This window comes from Corvus kubaryi, unplaced genomic scaffold (assembly GCF_017639235.1).
Source record: "Corvus kubaryi isolate FWS band 111438036 unplaced genomic scaffold, C.kubaryi_AGA036_p1.0 37260, whole genome shotgun sequence".
Lineage (NCBI taxonomy): Eukaryota > Metazoa > Chordata > Aves > Passeriformes > Corvidae > Corvus > Corvus kubaryi.
The window spans coordinates 8424661-8446073 of NW_024581077.1; the positions used below are offsets into that span (position 1 = coordinate 8424661).

Genomic DNA, 21413 nt, shown 5'->3' on the forward strand with positions numbered 1-21413 from the left:
CAGCTGCATAGATGGATAACCAGGTTATTTTAACTGCTGTTTACTGTAATAGAAAATGAAGAGATACTACTCAAGGTTTTTGGCAGAAAATGGTGCCAGTGTTTCTCTCAGAAGCCATACTTCTCATGTCTTATTCTATTCAGCCATGGGTTGTCCATCAGACCATGTCTCACAGTCTCCTTACAAGTTAAAAGAAGCACTGAATAACTGATACAGGGGGATTTAGCCCACAGCAGAGAAACTGAGGAAGTTTTCAGCAGTCATGGTTGTGTGATATCCATCATGCTTTAGCTGTAGTCTTAAATAAAGCATCTGTATTTTCTATGGAAAGGCACAATTTTTAAACAACCCTATCACTCAATTAGTGAGCTCGAGTAGATTTGATCAGTGAGTTCAACTCAAGCATGCTCAATACAAGCATTCCTCTGAAATGTGTTACTTAATCTCCTGTTGGACTGTTCTTGGGCACTGAGTGGCAAATCACTCAGTGCCCATAGATGTGGAACTGAAGTACTTACACTTGATCATCCTGTGCTGGCAGAAGGGATCTTTGTACTGATTTCAGTGACAGTGTGAAGAGCCCCTTGCCTGCTTGCATCACAAAAATCAGTCAAGCTGATTGCAGAGGGCAGCTGACTCGGTGATGTATTTGAATTGTTTCTGCTTTCCCATGCCAGCCTGCTTTGCAGGTTGACTTCTGTAACATTAGCACTGCTTTATCATTGCTCTCATCAGCTTTGGTGAAGCTGTGGCTGGAGCTCTTACTAATAAACATGAATGCCTTTAGCATGCTCACTGTTTTAGTCCTATTCATTTTCTTTATTGCTGATTGTAGTTTGTGATCAATAGAGGTGGAATTAGGATCAGGGATGCTGACTTACCACATTTTTTGCATTTGGTTTCATGGATATAGTCCCATAAATTTCTTCTCCTCGTCTCACAGTTAAATAGTCCTCCAAGTAGAAGACAGTTTGCTTCCAGTGAGTATAAGGAGCATCAGGTGCTAAAAAATATGTATGGATATCACTTATTGAAAATTCCTACATGCCTTGAAAATCAAATTATGACTTGGGAACAATTGGGAAAAACCGTTTCTTCTCATAGAATGCTTTATGTACTATATTAGCAAACATACTTCACAACAGAACAATTCTGCTGAGTGTCAGTGGGTTGTCTTCTAATTTTTACTGGAATATGCCAGATGTGAATCACACCCAGCAAGAAGGATTCTGCAAAATGGGTTACAGGGCAAAATAGGCACTTTTTTAATGCTCTCCTTTCAACCCACACGTGTTCAAATTGGGAAGATCTTTACCACTAAGTGCTTTGAATTTCAGAAGCCTAAATTAGTTAAAAAAAAAGTTATACAGAAGCATGAAGGAAAGGTTCATCAAAAACTATTAATCACAATTTCACAGATGAAACATTTGACTAGTGATTCCAAAACAGCAGATTTTATAGTTTCCAGGAGGATAGAGCTGATGAAAGGGCACTTGCACCTTGATCTGTTTTGGGACTTTTAAAAGGCATGTTGGGCAATTTTCCAGAGATGGAAACTGGTCTAAATTAATTTCTAGTCTTGCGTAGCAGAATCAATTTCAGGCTTTTAATTTACTTATTTGATTTTATTTCTGATTTAAATGCCAATCTTTGAGCAATGCCTAATGAACCTGTATTGGTCACTTCTGGTTCCTACCACTCTTGCAGTCAAGAGGATCTAGGAACCTAAGAATAGCTGTACAAGCACAGAGACTTCCTAGCCTGGCAAAAAAAGCCTCTGATAAATTTATTTTTCTTCTGTTTGTATTCCCCAGTCACATGAGGTCACTGTATTGTATCATAATTAACAGTGTTTAATAAAATAATGATCTTATTTCATTTCAATGTCAACATTTAAAAAAAAATATTTAGCCATGAAAATTCGTTGTGACTGGACAAATACTGATGCTTTTTAAAAAAACTGGCAGGACAGGAATTTTTAACTGTTTTCTAAAATTCTAGAATCAGAAGACCGATATAAACCAACTTTTTTTCATAAACTGTGCTGGCAAACTGGTATCTTTGAAAGGAAAAGGATTGTACCAGCTAATTTCTGTCTATGTGTCCAGACAGTTTTAATGACTGTTAATTTCAATTGTTTAATGAGATATCTTCTTGAAGGAGTTCAGATCCAGACTGTTTGCTATTTGGACATGGCTGCATAAAATTTCTAACTGAAAACATGTTAGACCAAAATGAAATTGAATTTATATTCTCAATCGTAACTGCTGCCTTGTACACACCCACGTACATGTGCACATGCCCCTGTGCAAAGCCATCTTCCCTAGAAAAGCCTGACATAACTGGAAACTTGTGCCCCATGAACAGGGTAGGGGTGAGTGTAATACAGGCCCAAGTCTCCAAGTCCACCCCAAATTACACACTTATTCATCATTTAAGAAATAACACATCAATGAAGTGGCACTTTGTCATGTCCTACAAACTGGTTATTTTACTGAATTCACTAGAGCTTTGCCAACAGACACCAGGTGAGAATCTACACCAGTCTTCTAGACAGTGGTGACCTTCAGCAGCAGATGGCCAAACGACCTTTTTATGGAGTAATTTCTTCTGGCCCTACCTTACCATGATAAATTAAACAGAGGCAGAGAAACTCTTCCTTCAACCTCCTGTCTACATGCAGGCTGTCTACAGGATGAGGTTTTTACAGGATGAGGTTTCTGGGTTTCTAATTAACACTGGAGGATTTTCTTTTAACTTTGCTCTTGTACTGTTAGAGAAATGTCTGAAGATTGGTGGATCAGGCTCTGCAAAAGAGCTGTTTAAAAAATTAAAGACATACAGAGCTTTACTTAATCTCATCTGCAGTGTTGCCTGTGCTAACCCTCCCTTTTGCTGATCTAGAAAATGTTTTAAAGAGTGATGTGTTCTTTCAACAATGGCTTGACTGGTGGGAGAGTAAGGAACACCAAAAGTGTGCTGAACTCTCCAATCCACTAGAAAATCAGCCAATTTCTTTGCTGTGCATGCAGGCCCATTTTCTGTTATTATATCTTTAGGTACCTGTAATGAAGCAAATGCAAAAAAAAATTGACAGGCATGACTGGCTGTCTCACCTGTATGTACTGAAGCAAAGACTGCACCTGAAAAGGCATCTACTGATAATGGATATTTTAAAATTTCTTGGAAGATGGGTATTTGGTAATACCTGTCTGCTACAACTGCAAGCTTTGCAATCCTCGTGGACTGACTGCTCCTGTTGAGACAGGAGGCTGTACAAGTTGGCAGTGAGGACAGGCAATTGCAACACTCTCTGGTTTATTCAGTCTTGTAAACAATGCCTTAAGGGAATGGAGTTATTCCTTTAAATATTTGGTCACCAAGGCAAGTTAGAGTTTCCCAGCTGGGTTGTTAGAGACGATTCACATAATCACTAAGGGTATTTTTATAGCTTGGAAAAAATGATAGTTTTTTTCTAGACTCTGGGGCAAGCCAGAGCTTTGTTGAGTTTTGGATTTGGGGAAAACTAGGATGCAGAGCTTCTATCTCTCACTGAGCCGATAATTCCCTGTCTAATCTGAGAAATTTGACTCAGGATTTTGCTAAAACTGGTGGGGAACATAAATTCCTGCTGAGCTCTAAGGTTGATAGCCATTGTGAAACTCTGCCTCTGTTTCCACAGAATTCCTATAAGCAGTTGTCCTTTTCCCATCCTGCTTATCACCCCCAAAATTACAATGGTTTTTATCACTGAAATTCAAACGTGGTGGTACATTAAACCTTCCTGTACCATCTAATCAGCAGCACTGATAGACTAATAGCAACAGAAAGGAAATCAAAAGAAATACAGATTACCTGTAGAAAATCCCATCTTCTTGTGGCACTTCGTAAATTCAATATTAAAATAGGTGACCAAGGCATGAATGTAATCATTACGCTGAATTTGGAGGCAGAATGCAGAAGTAAATTCCAATTCTTCAGTCTTCACTGTATAAATGTCTACTTCCTGTTTTGAGGAGAAAGAAAAAGACATTTAGACGCAGATGTCTGTGACTCTCAGGTAAGTGTTAAGTGATGTACTTTAGTATTTCATTTAATGATCAGACACAAAGATGACTGACAGCCTTTTAACACCATAAGAAATCAGAGGTACATTCTAATCTATCAAATCATGAGCAAATGATCCAGTTATCTGACTAAGCTGACAGAGAGGACACTCACTGAAGAGTGTGTGTTCTTGGGAATGGCAGGGAGGGACTCTAGAAGCTGGAGAAAATCAAGGTAAAAAGGTGCTTTGACAAATACAGGCATGATAGATGTTGATAGATACAGGTCCCAGTTCAAAAACCTTTTATCATCAGGGACTGTCAGCATGAGGACAGATGCCAGAGTTGGATTTTTAATAAAAACAAACGTATTTGTTTGTGCATCTCTGGAAAGGAAAGTGATTTGACTGTGTCAAGCAGTCAAAACATTTGAGGCATGAGAGTGGCCTGCTTTTTGATGCTTTCTAGTCCTATGTCAGTCCCAACAGTGAGCACAGGGATCTTACTCTTGAGCAAGACAGAAGCAAACCATGTAAATCATACTATGGCTTGATTGCAGTAGTTGGAAGCAATGATGTAGTCTTCAAGATTGCTTATTTCCATCAATATTTAAATCTCACTGTCCAAGGCTTGGAGTGTGTTTTTCACATGGATCTGATTCTCCCAGCAAGGTACTGCTTTTCTCTGGGTTGTTTCCAAAACGTGTAGTCATGATAGGGAGGATGGTAAGTCTGAAGTACTGTTCTGTGGGGAATGCTTCCTGTGCACTTTCTGGTACCCTCACTGCTCATTCTCATACCCCTATTGCTCATGCCTATAGGGAAACAGAATTTTTGTAGGCAGAAATCCAAATATTCTCTACTCTACCAGCTGAAGTCAGGAATCACGTCTCTGACCTTACCAGCATTTCTTAAGACTCGCACTGCAGAAGTGGAGAACAGAGTCTAGACTGCCCATTAGAGGGCTCTTGTAGAAACTGCCTTCTATAATTTAAGGTAAGTCTGCAAAAACAGACATAGAAAGATGCAGCCATATTTCAGTTACTGAGGCCTTTGCATGGACCCCATTTGTGCTTCTGAGACTTAGAAAACTTACAGGGAGATGATTTAAGCAAGCCATAGTTTTGGCCTGCCTTGTTAACATTACTGCTCAAGAACAACTTAATCATCATGAAAATTATTCTACTGCATTGCAATGACACCCTGAGGCACTAGTGTTTATCAGTGACCTATGCATATAATTGGTCTCTTAAAGCTGTGATAACCTTAAAATGTTTTTGGTTTTTCCCCCTCCAAACAAGGTAAGAAAAAAGTAGGAATGAGAACTTCTGAGGTCTCCTGGCAGAATTCCATGGCAGCCTGCAAAAGTTGCTTTGCCAAGCTAGACTGGACTGGTGGGTGACTGCAGACTTCTGTAGTTTTTGGTGTCTTTTGAGTGATCTCACCGTGGGGAAATTGGGACTTAAGTCTAATGGTGGGGTACATAAAAGGGAACTTGCTCCCTCTCTCTGAGCTGTGTTGGCTCTGCAGGGTAAAGGGAAATCAAAAGCACTAGGAAATATTTTCGTTAGTCAGTAGAACCTCCTCAAAAATACTGAACAGATGTCCTGGATAAACTGTTGGTCACTTCTGCAGTCCTTTTTTTAAGGACAGAAACATAGCTTTTTTGCAATGCAAGGTATGAGACAAATGTGGGGGCTTTTTTATTAACTAATATAATTTTGAGAATGGCCAAGTCTGGTTTTGGCAATCTCTTTGAATTATACTCTGGCTACTATATATTCTTAATTAAAATGGCAACACTCATTACAGCTAACTGCACAGGGGACAAATGATACAAACTGGAGTTAAGGTTGCTTCTAGAGTGCCAAGGGACCTCTTTCCTGATCTCCTTTCCAGACAGTCAGGTTAGTCAGCTAGGATTTTGTGAGCATGGAAATATGCTAAACATTCAAATCTCAGTGGATGGCTGGGTTTGGTGGAGTTCTTTCACGTTTTCTTTGGGGTTTTTTTTTGGTTTTGTTTTTGTTTGGTTTTTTGTTTTGTTTTGTTTTTTGGTTTTGGTTGTTTTTGTTTGCTTGTTTATTTGTTTGGTTTTGGATCAGAGAAGAAAACACAACTGTTTTACTAAGTATGAAACAAACTTTTCCATTTTTTTTGGCAGTGTTACTGACAGCAGTAGGCCCTCAGTAGGACACCTGTACACTTCTCCTGAGTTCAGTTATTGATTCTGGTGGTTTGAAGACGCTTTGTTCCCACTACTCTCCCTGGCTGATTTGGTTTGGAAGTTGAACAAGGACTCCTATTTGGCAGGACAATTCCTGTGCCCCTCAGATGTATTTAAGAGACCATGCAAAAGGGAATGGCTTTCAAAAGAGAGAGGATGCCGCATTCCCTGCATGCACCACCCCTAGTGCACCTGTGGCCTAGTGCCTGAAGTTCCTTAAAGCATCCAGGACTTGGGTTACATCCAGTTTCTGAGGAGTACAAAAGAGGGAATTTTACTCCAGTCTCCAGCATTTTAGATAAGTGTCATGGCTACACAGCATGCACAGTTGATGTCTTATTTTGCTGATTTTGTAGAACAATTCAGAGTGTCTAAATTGGGAATTGAAATAACTGCAGAAGCACAAGACTGACTGGTCTCTGAGGAATGTGTCTAGTGACTAGTCCATCCCCTGATTAATGTAGAGAGAACCCAGATTCATTTGGTAGGCACCCTAAATTAGCTGGCTTTGGGTTAAATACAACCCTAAAAATCCCTCTGTGAATCTAATATGAACAAGCTGTGCTATCCAAAAGTGCTGTAATAAAACATTTAAATAATTAAACATTATGGCTTTGTTTATTCTCAAATGTTTTCTTAGGCTAATATTATTCTCTGAATTCACAAATATTTTCAGGACGAAAGAAATGCACTTTATATAAATAAACCATGTGAAAAAGCAAACTAAATTAAAAAATATATAACTGCAGAGTCTGTTTTTCCTGCTTCCATATTGCTAGCTTGAACATAAACCTCCCTCCTTCATGCTTTTCATTGACAATTTTCTCTTTCTTTAGTGATCAGTTTTTGAGATTAGTGACTGATTCTGGAATGGAGGGTGCTTTGTGCTTGTGTATTTATTACCTGCTTTGCTCCCATGGTACCTCTAGATGGAACAGCACCACTCAGTTTATGGACAAAAGATGTCAAAACTAAATATAAAACCTGAATAGACACACTTTGAAAATTTTTGTCTGTCATCTTAAACCAAATTACTTTCAAAGACCTTCTAAATAAAGCATTAGATTTGCACTTCAATTACGGGTGTGCAGCTTTTTATTCCAGAGCAGCCAACCCATTTTGCTCCCTGATCTCTTTCTCTCTGGACATATTTCATAGAGTCTAAATAGCTGTTTCTTTTGTGTGTAATGCAATTTTAAGCTGCTCTGGTTGAGGGTGTTTTCGGGCACAGCCATCTTGTGTTCCCCTCAGTGCAGATGGACTGTGCATGCATACGTACTCATGTAGAGTTTCTACTTCTGTTCCTTTTTGCTGCTTTCAGTAAAGGTTCTGCAGACTGGAGGCATGGCTTTCCCTTTTGCATATGGGAATACTTAATGCTGTGTTTGTTACTGGCAAAAAGTGAAAGGGAAAAGTTAGAATTGACTCTTTGGGATAAGTGAGTGTACTCTTGGATTCATGGACCTGGTACGACCACTGCTATTGATGCAGACAGCCTTGCTCATGAGAGTCGTCCCACATGAGGAGGATTCCTTCACGTGTAGGGAATTTTAGAGCTTTCAAGTGTTCCTGCAGGTAGTTCTTGCATTGTTAACATCATCTTGTGAACAGGGATTAGTGACCATTCTGTCTTACATCTAGAGCAGCGTACCAGTTAACCTTTGGGTGCAGATGTTGGGGCTGAGAGAGCACAGTAACATTCTACATAAGGCTAAGAATTAGGAAGTTAGACAAATAAATTGAGTTCCAATTCTGATCACATGTTCTGGTGTTAGTTATTTCCTCGTCAATTCAGAACTGATGCTTCAGACTTTCTTAATGCAAACAGAATCATTTACCCCTTCTCCTCAGCAGCATGCTATCAGTAATTTCCAACCTCTATTTATGAGAAGGTAGGGCAATTCAAATTCATATCTAAGTATACCACATCTCTCTTCATCCAGTATTTGCACATGCAAAATTTTTAAGAGTCTTCAGTTACAGCCTGCAGTAACCAGACGAGTAGAGACACAAGGAACATCTTGCTTTTGGGAATTCCGCAAGAAATCAAGGTATCAATGTTCATGCTCAGGTCATGGGACAGTATTGAGCATGTGCAACGTGCAAGTGCTGGCTAATTCAAAACTGCACAATTTTCCTTCATAGTGTTACATGTTTCTGTGATGACAGCATTCTGCAGCTGGTTCAAAGCATGCAAAGATAGTAGCAAAACATAAGCAGCAGGTCCCAAAATAATCCTACAGTTAATAATAATAATTAGGTATATTTGGAATCACCAAACCTTTATTAAGCAGGCGTTGGTCACCACTTGCTTTGGATCTACTATGTCCACCAAGGGCTCCTTCATGGCAACATCCCTAATACAGGTCATGTCAAAGCCGTACACATTCTCCCACCCTGTCAATCCAAATGGATTTGTCAAGGTTAGCAGTAAGAATAGAAAATATTTTTTGTTTCTCAAAGCATTTTTCTTTTGAAAGAATTTCTACCATCCCCTAATTCTCAGATGCCCCCTTTAGCTCTTTGGTCCCTGTTCCAGTTGTCCATGTCATCATTGCTACTTTACAGACAATGCAGTTGTGGCAAAACAAGCCCTCAGTGTACATCTTTGAACAAGTGACCCTTTTTTTTGGGTGTCTCCAAAACCGTTACATGAGATTTTTCAATGATTTTTGTGGCTTTAGACACTTGTGAGTGTTGCCCAAAATCATCTGATGTCAGGCTGAGTCTTGGGAATAGCTGTTAGGGATGCTATCCTTTCCTATCCATCCTGCTTAACACTTACTTACTTTTTTTTCCCCACAGATTGCCACTCAATCAGAAGTTTACATGCTCTTGTGATTATTTAAGTAGTTTTAGTTTCAGCAAGTGAATTACTGGCAGGAGTAGAACTGCAGGTGTGTCTCAATAGTTGGGACTGCAGGTTCTAATCTGCATGTATATCATGACAGAAAAGCAAAAGGTTCACTTTGAAAAGATTTAAAAGTCATGCCAATCCTCTGTATTTGAATAGTTCTTCTGATTGTTCCAACAGATGCTTCTTATCATGCTGAGGATTTTTTGCACAAAATGAAAACATTGAGAAATGGAAAAGTACACTGGCTTTGCTTTTAAGGTTGCTTAACAAAGTGAAAAGAAGAACCTTCAAACAAGTAAAATCTTAGTCTTATGAAGGATGTAAGTCAAGGTCCATTCACTGCTTCATCTAAAAGTCTAAACTGAATACTGGGAGCATTTTAAAAAACGGTTTGAACAAAAAGCAAAGTTCACTCATAAACACATTTGCGAGCATATTTGAAATGTCTCATTTTTTTCAGAGCATAGCATTTGAGCTACTGGGGTTTCCAGAGGAGTATGACTGAAGAACTAATATGATAGAAAAATCTGCATATTTCTAAACTGGAAAGAATATAGGCATGAATGATTCTTTGATACCACTTTGTTATCTCTTTACTGGGTTGTGAGTTTCTCAACATTTCAGGGGAGCTGGTGTTCAAAACTTTTGTTTCAGGCATCATGAGCATGTGCGAACTTCAGATTACATTTATAGAAGTCATGTGTTTCTATGTGATTACTCAGAAAAGACTAACTAGGAAACCCTGAAGAAACAGTTTATTAATTGTTTATTTATTACTGGGGTCTCCATCATTTACTGTACTTCAGCCTACATGGGATACCTTTGAAATATGTGCCTTTATCTGTATTAGGCAGACAGCTGTCACAGGAGGTAAAAAGTAAAATTATATGTTTTACATTTTGCAGGAAATCAGAGTAATTGACTATAGCAGTACTCTGTGGCATTAATCTTCAGTTGGAAAAATCTGAAGTTAGATTTTTTTAGAAACCTCATATTGCATTATTTCTTAATCAATATAACAGTTCTTGAATGCCCTTTAAAATGCTCAGCCCCTCATCTCATATGAAGGCAAGACTCTCTCCTCCTTAAGACAGAAAAAGATGAAAAATTGAAATGTAAGGAGACACCATCAAGCATTTATAAATGGAAAGGAGAGACAAGATGGTGGCACAGACGGGTAGTGAGGTGGAAATAACTGAAGACACAGAGGTATATAAGGTAAGGGGGGGAAGGAAATCAGAGGTGAGATCAGAAAATAAAGTGTCTTCAAGGTAAACAACATTTTAGAAGAGGAAAAAACAACCTGAAACATTTTTTCAAATGACTAAAAAAGAAATAAGTTGAAAACAGAAGTATTGTCTGTGAGAAAAGAAAAAGACTCAAGGTCTAGAAAAGAAGGGGCTCAAAAGCAAGGTGAAAGAACCCATAAAGGATCTTAGGCCAAAATGACCCTGATTCCTTTACAGAATGGATGCCTCATACATCCATTTGAATCTGTACATTTTGTAATGAGTTTAGCTGTCAAGGTCATCACATAACTGAGGAGAAAAATCTAGACTGTGCTTGAGGAGGAGATATAATCCTTCCTGGCACCTACAGAGAATTCTTGTCACTGCCCCACTGCACTGGGCTCACTTTTGACGCAAAATAGCAATTCTGACCAACTGGCAGTTCTGTTTATTAGCACTGAATTTGATTACAGAAACACCAAGCCTTCTTTTCTGGGAGGAGGTGAGAGGCAAAGAATGAGGAGTTAGGCATTTTTATTTAAAGGTTGTCTGAACCCACTAATTTAACTCAAACTTTCTCATTTATCTTTGGTTAATAAACCTCCTTAGGAATTTTGAGATTTTTTATTCCCAGTGGAAAATACCTTTAAGTGAAACTGCCCAGCTCTGAAAAATATATAGAATCAAAAAAAGTTGAAAGGCAAAGAAGAATGCAATAATGCAAAACTTGTTCGTTTGATCACAAGTATTATGATCTTATGATCAAATCAATCCAAATTTGGGTGACGTGGGGACAAGTTGAACACAAACCAGCAGTACAATCTGGTGGCGATGGATGTGAACCCCATCCTAAGATATACGGAGTGTCCAGCAAAACTGGCTTTGCTTAGCCTGAGACAGCAAGACTTATGGTGGGATCTAATTGCTGTCCACTGCCACAGAAACAAAGAAAAAGTCAGCTTCTCTTCAGGTGAGGAGGGAATGAAGGCAAGTTTCAGCAAGGAGAAGTCAGCCTACATATTTAGAAACTTGTTTACTCCTAAGGGTGCTTCACTCAGAGGAGCTGTGAAATCCCCATCTCCTGACTGCAGGGCAGGGCCCTGTGGGTGACCTGCTTTAACTGTGAAGTCTGACTTGGTTGGAGCAGGAGCCTGGACTGGGTCACTTGTAGATGTCACTAACAGCAGTGTCATTCAATGACACTTCAAGGAAACCCTCCCAGCATTTAAAAAGCAAAGGAAAAGTCAATTTTATGCATCTATGAAGTATAAAAAAAATAAAATTAGAACCCTTTTTTAACATGTAAGTAAAATTTAAATTTCTGATCCTTATTTTTAATTTGAAAATTCTCACACAAAATGTGTTAAAAAAAGCTTTACATATTGTGGGGTTTTTTCTTCTTGACAAGCTTATCATGGAGATACAATTTTTTTCTTGGTTTATTTCTTCACATTTACAATTTATTTGCATCTTACTGTTTTTATGTTTTTGTTGTGTTAAAACTAAAAATAAGGACCTGGATGGCAAAAGAATATTACTGGTTTTTGTGGCTGTTACGATGGATTATATATTTATCAAAACAACAACAAAACTGAATCTCCTATAATCCACATTTTAAATACATCTAGAGGTATTAATATAACTCAAGGCAAAGTCTTAATGAATTTATACATGCATCTTTCCTTTGTGCACTTGAAATTACAGCAAATTTCCCGAATTTATCAGCAGACCAACATTTTCTCAGAGTTCACATTTACATTGGAATTCTGGCCTGCAAAGAGCTTACAGAAGGCTACTACGAATGAAATATTTTAGTGAAACAGCCATAGGAAAGGGTTGCTGGCAGGTGCTTACTCACAGTGAATTTTGAAGTCCTTGTACTGTCTGTCTTCAATTGCTACCACGTACAAAGCAGCTCGGTCTGGAAACATTAGCCCTCCAGGTTTCTGTTGATGAATTGTGGGGAAATGGATCTCGTAATCTATTCACCTGACAAAGACATCACATTTTGAACTGCACATACAAAAACCAGACAAGCACCCCTTGCATGCCTTTATTGTTTTCTGTCAGATTGTCACACCAGCTTTAACCTCAGCCACTCTTGCAGCCTGTGGCAATGTCATTAGATAGTGTCTAGCAAACTTCGCCAGCCAGCACTTAATCAAAAGCAAAGCTCTTTCACTGAGGTTCCCTTTGTTATCTCCTCGTTAAAGCCTAAGAAATGGCACTTGGAGATGTAACCGTGTCTTGTTATGGCAACAGTAGGGAAGGGAAAGCTTGTAGTCAGAAAATAAATGATGATTGCCCCAGCAAGGAGCACGACATGCAGAGCACCTACCAGCCACTTGTCTCGTGCGAAGATGACTGTGTTTAACATTGACTCATAGAACAGACAGTAACCCATCCACTCGCTGATGATGATGTCTACTTGATCCACAGGTAATTCAACTTCTTCCACTTTACCTTTAAATATTGTGATTACTGAAAAGAGAATCCAAAGAAATACGTTTCACATAATAAAACACCTGACTAAGTTCCTTTCTGGTGAATGTCAGGCTGACCTTTTCAATATGATTCTCTTCTTGAATGCCTGTGGATAAGGGGTGACTCCATGTGACTCAATGCATTTCACACTTTTAAAAAACTATTCAGAGTAAGTATAATAAATAGAATTTTTAGTATCAGTATAAAAGGAAAAAAAAAACCAACCCAAAATCCAAGGGCCAAACAAAAAAACCCACCATGTCTAAAACCAACAGAAAAACAGGCCTTACCTGGTTATCTGTATGATCTCATTTTACAATGCTCTTTGGAATTTGGCAGATTTCTAGATCATTGACCAAGTAAGGCAAAGAATCCACTTAGAAGCCTTTAAACATCCCTGCAGGTTTACACATGAATATTTAAATGGTGGGCCATATTTAGTTCAGTTGTAACAAATACTTTTGTTTTAGGACCACTACAGAAGTCACCAATCATTTCTACTTTTAAAATAATATTTCTTATTTCCAAATATATTTTCAGCTTGTGATAAATAATTTTCAGCTTGTTTTTCTCTGCTGTTTATACTGTTTGTTGCAGTGGATAAAGTCTCATGGTTCTGGATTCTTCCTTGACAAGGTAACAGAGGCACTTGAAATTTAGGAATAAGGTGAATATTCTACTTTCCATTACCAATTGATAAAATTATTACTCTTAATTAATGGCAATTTTTAATGATAGGAACTTCTACTGATGAAATGGTCAACATTCAGTTTTGGAAAAGTTAATTTATTTTAATTTCATTTAATTTCATTTAATTTAGCTAGAACTAGGTTAGCTGGCTGAGCGTGGAAGTGTGGGTTGAGTGATTTTTAGAACTCAGCCCAGGGAAAAGGAGGTTTTGTCTTTCCCAAATACATGCAGTACTAGTATTACTCTAACCAGATGTGGCCACTTCATTTGAGTAGCAAATTTTTAATCCAGACTGGCCCCCTAATAAATTGAGAACACTCTGACTCAGACGGGTACCACAAAGTATCAGCTGACAAGAGCAACCTGACTGAAAAAGAGCACAGCTCTCCTCTCTTTGCTGCTATTTAAACTCCTTTCTTTCACAGTTAGTAATTCAACAGTTTATCTGTTGTTTTACTGAAAGCTCTTCATGCCTATAAGCTCCAGCCATGAGCTCTCTTTAGTTCTCTTTTCTCCCAAGAACTTTCACTGCCACAATTCTTTTGGAGTGAATTTTAGCACTGTTGACAGCTGCCAGAGTGACACACCAGCAGACTTTGAAGCCCCCTGTTTACACCTAGAACAGTCACAGTGTAAGCTGCAGCAGCAGCAGCAGCACGGGTTCCTTCCACCTCCCTTTACTTCATAAGGCATCATGTGGGAACAAACTGTGCTGTCCCCAGATGTATTGTATGTATCTCTTCTGGAAACAGTGGGTTTTCTCTTGGTTCAGCCCCTTTTGCTGACTCTGCATTTCAACTTTTGGGCCGGCCGGGGGGGGGGTGTGGGAGGGGGAAAGAAAATTTTCCATGAGCAACAAGATCCTTTGGCTCACTACCTGGCTGCATAGAAATAAAAGTGAATGTGGGTCAGTGTAGAGTGTGAAAGTGTAAATGTTGGTCCAGGTGTGCAGTTTGGAGACCAAACTGCAGTCAGGGTGGCTGCTGAACCTGTCCTGCCAAATCTCCTGCCAAAGGGAGGGGGCTCTGCTTCTTCCTCCACGGTTTCCCAATGACTTGCTCCTTGTAGAAACAGGAGGAAGGAGCAGAGATAAATACCTTCTGCACCCTCTGGAGCACACTGGAACCTTCTAATTTATTCTGACAATGGTCCCCTCACACACAATTCCTGTTGCTGGAAATCCAAATGCAAATTGATTTGTGGTGTGCTATTTGTGTCTCTAGCGGATGAAAGACCATTCTGGGAACATATGGCCTCTGCATCCAAGGTTCAGAACAACCAAGGAGGTCACACCTCCCTGCTTTAGTGCCTTATCCCTACTGTGGAGAAGAGTATTTTCTAGTCCTTTGCCTCCTTCTTTTCCTGAACGAAGAGCTGCATTCACTGGCTGGCCTCTTATATCCCACGTCACTGCTGTTTCACACCACAACACTTGAACACCCGTGATGTGCAATAAATATTCCTCCCAGAGAGCTCGAGGTTAGTCAGAAACTGCCAGTGACAGCAATAAAAATTAGAACAGATCTGAACCAGAACAGAAATCCATTCCTGCGCATGTGCGGGCAGAGCATCAGCGCAGACCCAGCAAAAAGCGGGGGCACTTGGTGCAGCCCAGCCATGACCTGCTCTGCAGCAAAGGCAAGCTCTTCACAAAAAAGCACTTTTAAACAGGAGCTGTCTCACAGCCTCAGTTAAAAAAAGACTGATTTTTTAGGTTGTTACAAAGATATCTTGTGTGCTGTGATTTGGAGGAGGACTGAAGGCATGAAATAGAACTTGACGGGGGTTATTTTGTGCTAAGAGTTTTCAGTAGCTTGGGGTTACTTCTAGGTTTTTGTTGGTTGGTTTTTTTCTATTTAGAATTTCCACAACCTTGGAAATTTCACCAGCTTTCTTTTCAAGTAAAAAAGAAGTTTTATATGATATTTTTATTTTATGAATTGAACATTTTCATTTGTGTGAGTGTGTATTTTGATAAGGTTTTGAAGTATTTTTTTAAAGTTGGGAGTCAGAAATCTTAGTGAAAAATTTTTACTTTAAACATCATTTCAATTTGAATGGCAGTATGGGTGTTTGTACATCTATTCTGTTTAAGAGAGAAGGTGGAATTCAAATGGCAGAATTAATTTGATAAGTTCAGTTCTAATATAGGGTCTTCCTTCTGCTTTGCTAAACCGAACTGCCTATTGGTAAGTCCTATTAACTTCTGTAATCTCTGAGCCTAGAAATAAATGTAGATATAACAGTAATTTCAGTGAGGAATTGTTGTAGTGCCTAGAATGAGGTGTTTAATTTGGTAATTACCTAAGTAAACTCTGCAAAACTACCACTTACATATAAAACACACAACATAAATAAATCAGAAAAAGCAAAATTGTTATCTTCTCTTTTTCCTGAAAGAAAAACAAAATTATATATGCCTTACTGTTGTCCAAGTGGTTGGCCTTGATAATTTTTTCTGAGTAGTCAGATATACTTGAGCATTCAATCTAGGAAAAAAAGAAAAACGAGATAAAGAGGAATTTATCTGTTAGAGATCTCAGCTCTGTGAATAAAAACATCTACTGAAGGCAGTGAAGACTCTACAGAGCATATAACCATTGATAAAGAGTAAATCAAACCTGTGGGGAGGATAATAATTAATGACATCTTAATTTTTAAATTGCAGTCTGTGTCTGAGTTAAACTGGCTCCTGTAGGAAAGACTGCTTTGAAAACTGTTGAAATGTGAAAAAAAAAGAGAGGTTCTACCTACAAAATGTATGTAATTTATTAATTATATTATTTAATTTATTCCTACTACTTTAGAATATTGCCTCCTCCCCCACAAAAATCTGCTGAATGGAATGAATTAGGATGGTGCTAAATTTCCATACGTATTTTAAAACAAAATACGTTCAAACTTTGTGAATAATATTAAAATTCAAATATGCCAGTACTGGTCTATGCCAAGAAACAATTGTTTTCTATGTGAAAAATCCATAATCTTTAGCAAAGCTGCTATTCCAAAAGAATGCAGGCATTTTACACATAAGAAATGACTGAAATTTTCTCTTTACAAGAACATCCAGATCTGCACGGATTTTTCTTTGACCAGTTCAGTGCTTTTTCTAGGAAAATAATTACAGAGTACCTCCTAGTTTTAGATTTGCCCTTAAACTCGGTAAAATCTGTGTACTAGCATAAAAGCACGTTCGCAATGACCTTTACTATCTTTTAGAGAAAAGCTACATTCCATGGATCTCTCTGGGTTTTGTGCTCCTTGAAAATCATGAAGGCCTAAGTTGCTTGTAGTCACTGAATCAGTTCCTAATTTACCTCTTCCAAATTTGGCATTAAACGGATGATACTACTTTGCATAATCCTTGTCTCTCTAATTCCCTTATGGGAACGTCAAATAGAACTATATTATCTCTAATGAAGTGGTTTATATATCCAGTGAATCCCATTTAATCTCTAAAAGTTAAATTGTGCTTGACCTCTGTGATAGCACTCACAGATGGCAGGACAGCGGGTGCAAGGACACAAAAATCCTTTATTGTTTTTATATTGTCCATGAAACAGACGTAATAGCAGTCATAATATCAATCCCAGTCCCCATGGGAACACAAGCATTAATTCTGCTTAGCTTGCCCGTGCATGTAAACCACTCCTCAAAATGTCTGGCTCTGTGGCCTGAGCATAAAATAAAACTGCCTGGTGGGAAGGAAAGCCTGAGTGCCAGTCCAGAGAGTTCAAGGAAGAAATACCTTGAGGTGAGGGCCATCCTTTTGCTCCATCCAGGTTCCTCCCTTACTGTAAACTGGACAGATTGTGTGCCCCATCTCTAGTTACTGCCCTTATACTCATTTTCCCTGTCTTTATTCATATCTGTCTGACATTTTTAATTACATTGCCCATTTTGGATGGTTTTTAAATAAAGAATGCATATGTAGGTGTTTGGAGGTTGCTTTCCAACCCTTCTAAAGAAAAAGGTGCAAAGAAATAAAAAGTTCTCTCATGAATGATGACAAGGTTCCAAAAACCCGCTTCCTTCACAAAGAAGCAAAAGAATAAAAAACTCCAACACTTCAATGTTTCATGAAGGAATACATATTTCAGAAAATAAACTTGCTTTAGGGTGGCTAAAGCTGTTCATCTGCATTTTGACTTGGACTCTATAGTGTGGCTGAATTTTAATTTAAAAAGCAACTCATTTCAGAAAAAAACCCCAACCCTGAATTCTGTAGGTGAAGAAACAGAGGAAAAATTGGTGTTGTCAGGTTTTTTTTCTCAGTTTTCTTTCAAGTCAGTGATCTGCTCAAATCTGGCCTATTTTGAAAAGCATTTGGATTTTATGAAAAGTGCATGTTCCAATAAAATAAGTCTGTACCTGAGTTTATAATCACAGAATCATATAATGGTTTGGGCTTGAAGGGACCTTCAAAGGATTGCCCTGATTCCTTGGCCATGTTGAGAATCATGAGGTTGACACAGGCCCACTCCTCAAGCCTGACAGGACTCCTCTGTGTGGCGTATTTTCCCTCAAGTATACCAGCTGCACAATGCAGTTTCTTGTCATCTGCAAACCTGCTGAGGGTGAACTCAAATCCCACTCTCTCTTGTCCTTAATGAAGATATTAACCAGTAATGATCCCAGCATGGACCCTTGAGTTGCTTCCACTGTATCTGGTTCTGTGTGTGTATATTCACCTCTGCTCTCATTTTACTTCCGCTTCAATCTACTGATGCAAATGTCTCCTCTCTTACTGCAGTCTCTTCCTCAAACAGTCACAAGATTCCCAGATTTCCCCTGGGCTGTGTCCTCATCACCAACCTTTTATACAAAGCAGCTAACATGAGCCTTCATCTTCTGTGTCTGTTTAACTCCTTCTTACCCGCACTGTCTTGTTTGTCTGAAAATACCATAGAATTCAGATAGTTCTACTGCAGGGATTGTCCTGAATTTTGTATGACTAAATGTAGCAGATGAACCAAGGCTTCAAGGGATATTTTATGTATTTTTGTGTCCTTCACTGACCCTTCCCAAGCACTGACAGCTATGTGCCAATCCTATCTCTACATTTCTTACAACAGCTCCCCGGTTAGATGAACATCACTTCATGACATATTGTTACCCTCCCACAAGGGTTAGGGCTCAGAGCAGGTGAAGAAAGAAGAGAAAATGAGGGGGCTGGTTCTGTTCAGGCTGTAGAAGAGATCCCCCTCAATCTAAAAGCTATATAAAAGTATCCCAAAAGGGCTTGCAGGGAAAGCAAACTCCTTTCTGAAATGCACGCGGACGAGACAAAAGTCAGTAATCATGAGCTGTGGCAAGGGAAATTCCTGCTGATTTTAGGCCTGGAAGAGGTTCTGAGAGAGGATTTAGAGTCTCTGTCCTTGGAGATTTTCCAAATCGGACTGGCCATGTCCTTGGGCAACTTGATACATCTTTAAGTTAATGATTCTATGATTTACAACTCTTGAAGGCCCAGAGATAATTCTAGCAGTTGGCTTAGGTAGTGGCAAGGAATAAGTTCCAACAGTGAATAAGAAGGGATAAGAAGAATCAGACAGAGTGGTTGATGAATTTGAACCCAAAGAAGAGTGAGTAAGAGGAGAGTGAGTTCTGTGGTTGAAAAACCAACACTCTGCATTTGTCAACAGTTCCCACATCATGCTATTTGAAAAATCACATCTAACTGTAGAGAAGAAACTGGAACATCACAGCTCTATGTAATAATTCATGGCAAATGTTTGCTTCTTAAATGGAACACTCACTGTTTCCATTGGCAGTCTTTGCCAATATGACCATAAATTCTCAATTTGACTACAAGATTGCCACTGCTAGATCTCTGAAATAGCGGCTTGTCCAACACAAATCCACTCTGCAGCTTGCTGTATACAGGGTTCACCGTGAGACAGCTCATCTGACAAGAAGGCTGAAATTCTTCAGCTGTAGCAGAAGAGTTTCACACCTAAGGGAGTTCCTCTGAGAGCTAAGTTCCATGGATAGCACACCCACCAGCTTTAGCAATGAACAGTCCATGGGTGAGCTGGCACTGGTGTGTCACTGAGCTTTATAAAAGCCTGAGGTAAAGCCTGAACTGTAAAGAAGTCCAAAGGAAAAAACAAACAAACAAACAACCTCACACCCCCCTCCCCCCCAACAACAACAACAAACATGTGGAAAAGTATTTACTTTTCTTTTACTTGGTGAATTTTCTGCCAGTGAGCTGGCTCACTGTAGAATCAGATAAGCATCAGTGCCAGCACAAGGGAGGGAGGAAGACCATATGGCCAGGGATCTGAGAGATAGGAAGGTGGGAGCACAGCATCATCATTTTGTATATGCTTATACTTCCAGAGCACTGCAACATCTTTGCATGAGACCAGCGTTTCTGTATCACAGAAAGCTGCGGGTTTATCCTCCCTGAGGCTTTGAGGTAATAAATCGTATTAATAAATAATACTTGATTCACAAGGAAATACATTCCAGCTGCCAGTCTCAGGCTTAAACTCTGAAACTTCTTCCAGCACCTTTTGATTTCAGCCATCTACAGTTTCATGCTCTAGTCGGATATTCAGATGAGATACTCAGAAGTAACACTGGGTTTTGAAAATATAAGCCAGAGAATTGAAATGGTATTTCATGTATCACTACCAGTAATAAAGACGCACAGTTTGGGTACTTAGTGACATCAGTGTCTTCAAATGCACAGATGTACCCAATTAAGTTTTAGCAAACAATTTTGTTGAAGAGAAGTATACAGAGAAATAATATCTATTTCCCCTTTTCAATGTTGCATTGTGTCTTCAGGGCAAACAGAAGTCCAAAGCAAAAAGAAATTGCGTTTGTCATTTTAGAGTCAGTACAAATAATTTTGAGTATACTTAGTAAGCAAATCTATGCTCTCCGTAATGACTTCTCTGCAGAGAACAGCACATTCATGCTCCTAAAGTTCAATGTATTTAAGGTAATCATTTCCTTCTGCCTCTGAAAAGTGTTATTGTTGGCACAGAAAACATGCACATGCTTTCTTGCACAATTTGCTGAGTTGTAATATGCAGGGAAAAGTGTATTAAGGAAATTTGTTTCCAAGACTACAAAGTTGCAGACCTTGAAAATTTAAAAAGCAAGATAGTTCCCTTAACCCCTCTGAGTAGGAGTGAGTCTCTTTAACATTTTTTTTCAGCCAAGAAGAAATGTGGGTATGTACCAGATCACCAAAAGTTCCGCAAAGTTCCGAAAGTTCCAAAAGTTCCGAAAAGACATTGCATTTCAATTTGGAAAAGGCACAGTAGTGCAAGTCATAGACTACAACAGAACTCCACTGAAGTCACTATAAACCAAGCCCCAGATGAGCTTGGAGAGAAGAATTTCAAACCAAGACAAGTAAAAAAAGGTAAATCATGATGCCAAATTCTCATGCAAAATGCACAAACAAATTCAAAATGTGAGAGAAAGTCTTCTTACCCCATATACCTTCTTTGCTCCTGCCTTTGCAGCAAACATGGAGAGGATTCCTGTGCCACTTCCAACATCGAGGACAATCTTATCTTTAAAAACATGTTTATTGTGATACATTGAGTTTCTATAGGTTAACGTGCGCACTTCATCTTTTAACATTTCCTGTGATGAAAATAAAAGCATTGTGTCACCATTTGAAGTGCTTATATGCATTCCATGCTGCTGCTGAATGCATTCCCTTGCTATCATTTAAGCATTATCAATATACAACATGAAGGGTTTCTCAAGTACTTTGGGGTGTGCACATCAAAGCAGCTGTAAAACGCCAGCTACTTAGAGCTGCATTATTAAGAAGCAGCATGACGTCCCCTGTATGATTTTATTCTGCTATTCACTCTCACAATTGACAACCAGAATGTACTCTAACCACAG

The 21413-nt window shown here is 38.9% G+C and overlaps 1 protein-coding gene across 3 annotated transcripts in view; it reads right to left on the reverse strand.

The window, feature by feature from the left end:
• Positions 1–21413, reverse strand: part of PRMT8 (protein arginine methyltransferase 8) — a 58670-nt gene that overhangs the window by 2410 nt on the left and 34847 nt on the right. For 2 of the 3 annotated variants that reach the window (XM_042024309.1, XM_042024308.1), the window contains 7 exons: positions 20988–21143; positions 15958–16021; positions 12697–12839; positions 12217–12304; positions 8554–8669; positions 3856–4006; positions 882–1003 (listed from right to left, as the gene is read on the reverse strand). In XM_042024309.1, coding sequence (XP_041880243.1) covers positions 882–1003; positions 3856–4006; positions 8554–8669; positions 12217–12304; positions 12697–12839; positions 15958–16021; positions 20988–21143 — 840 coding nt within the window. The remainder of the gene's footprint in view (positions 1–881; positions 1004–3855; positions 4007–8553; positions 8670–12216; positions 12305–12696; positions 12840–15957; positions 16022–20987; positions 21144–21413) is intronic. The other variant, XM_042024310.1, reaches the window with a different exon arrangement.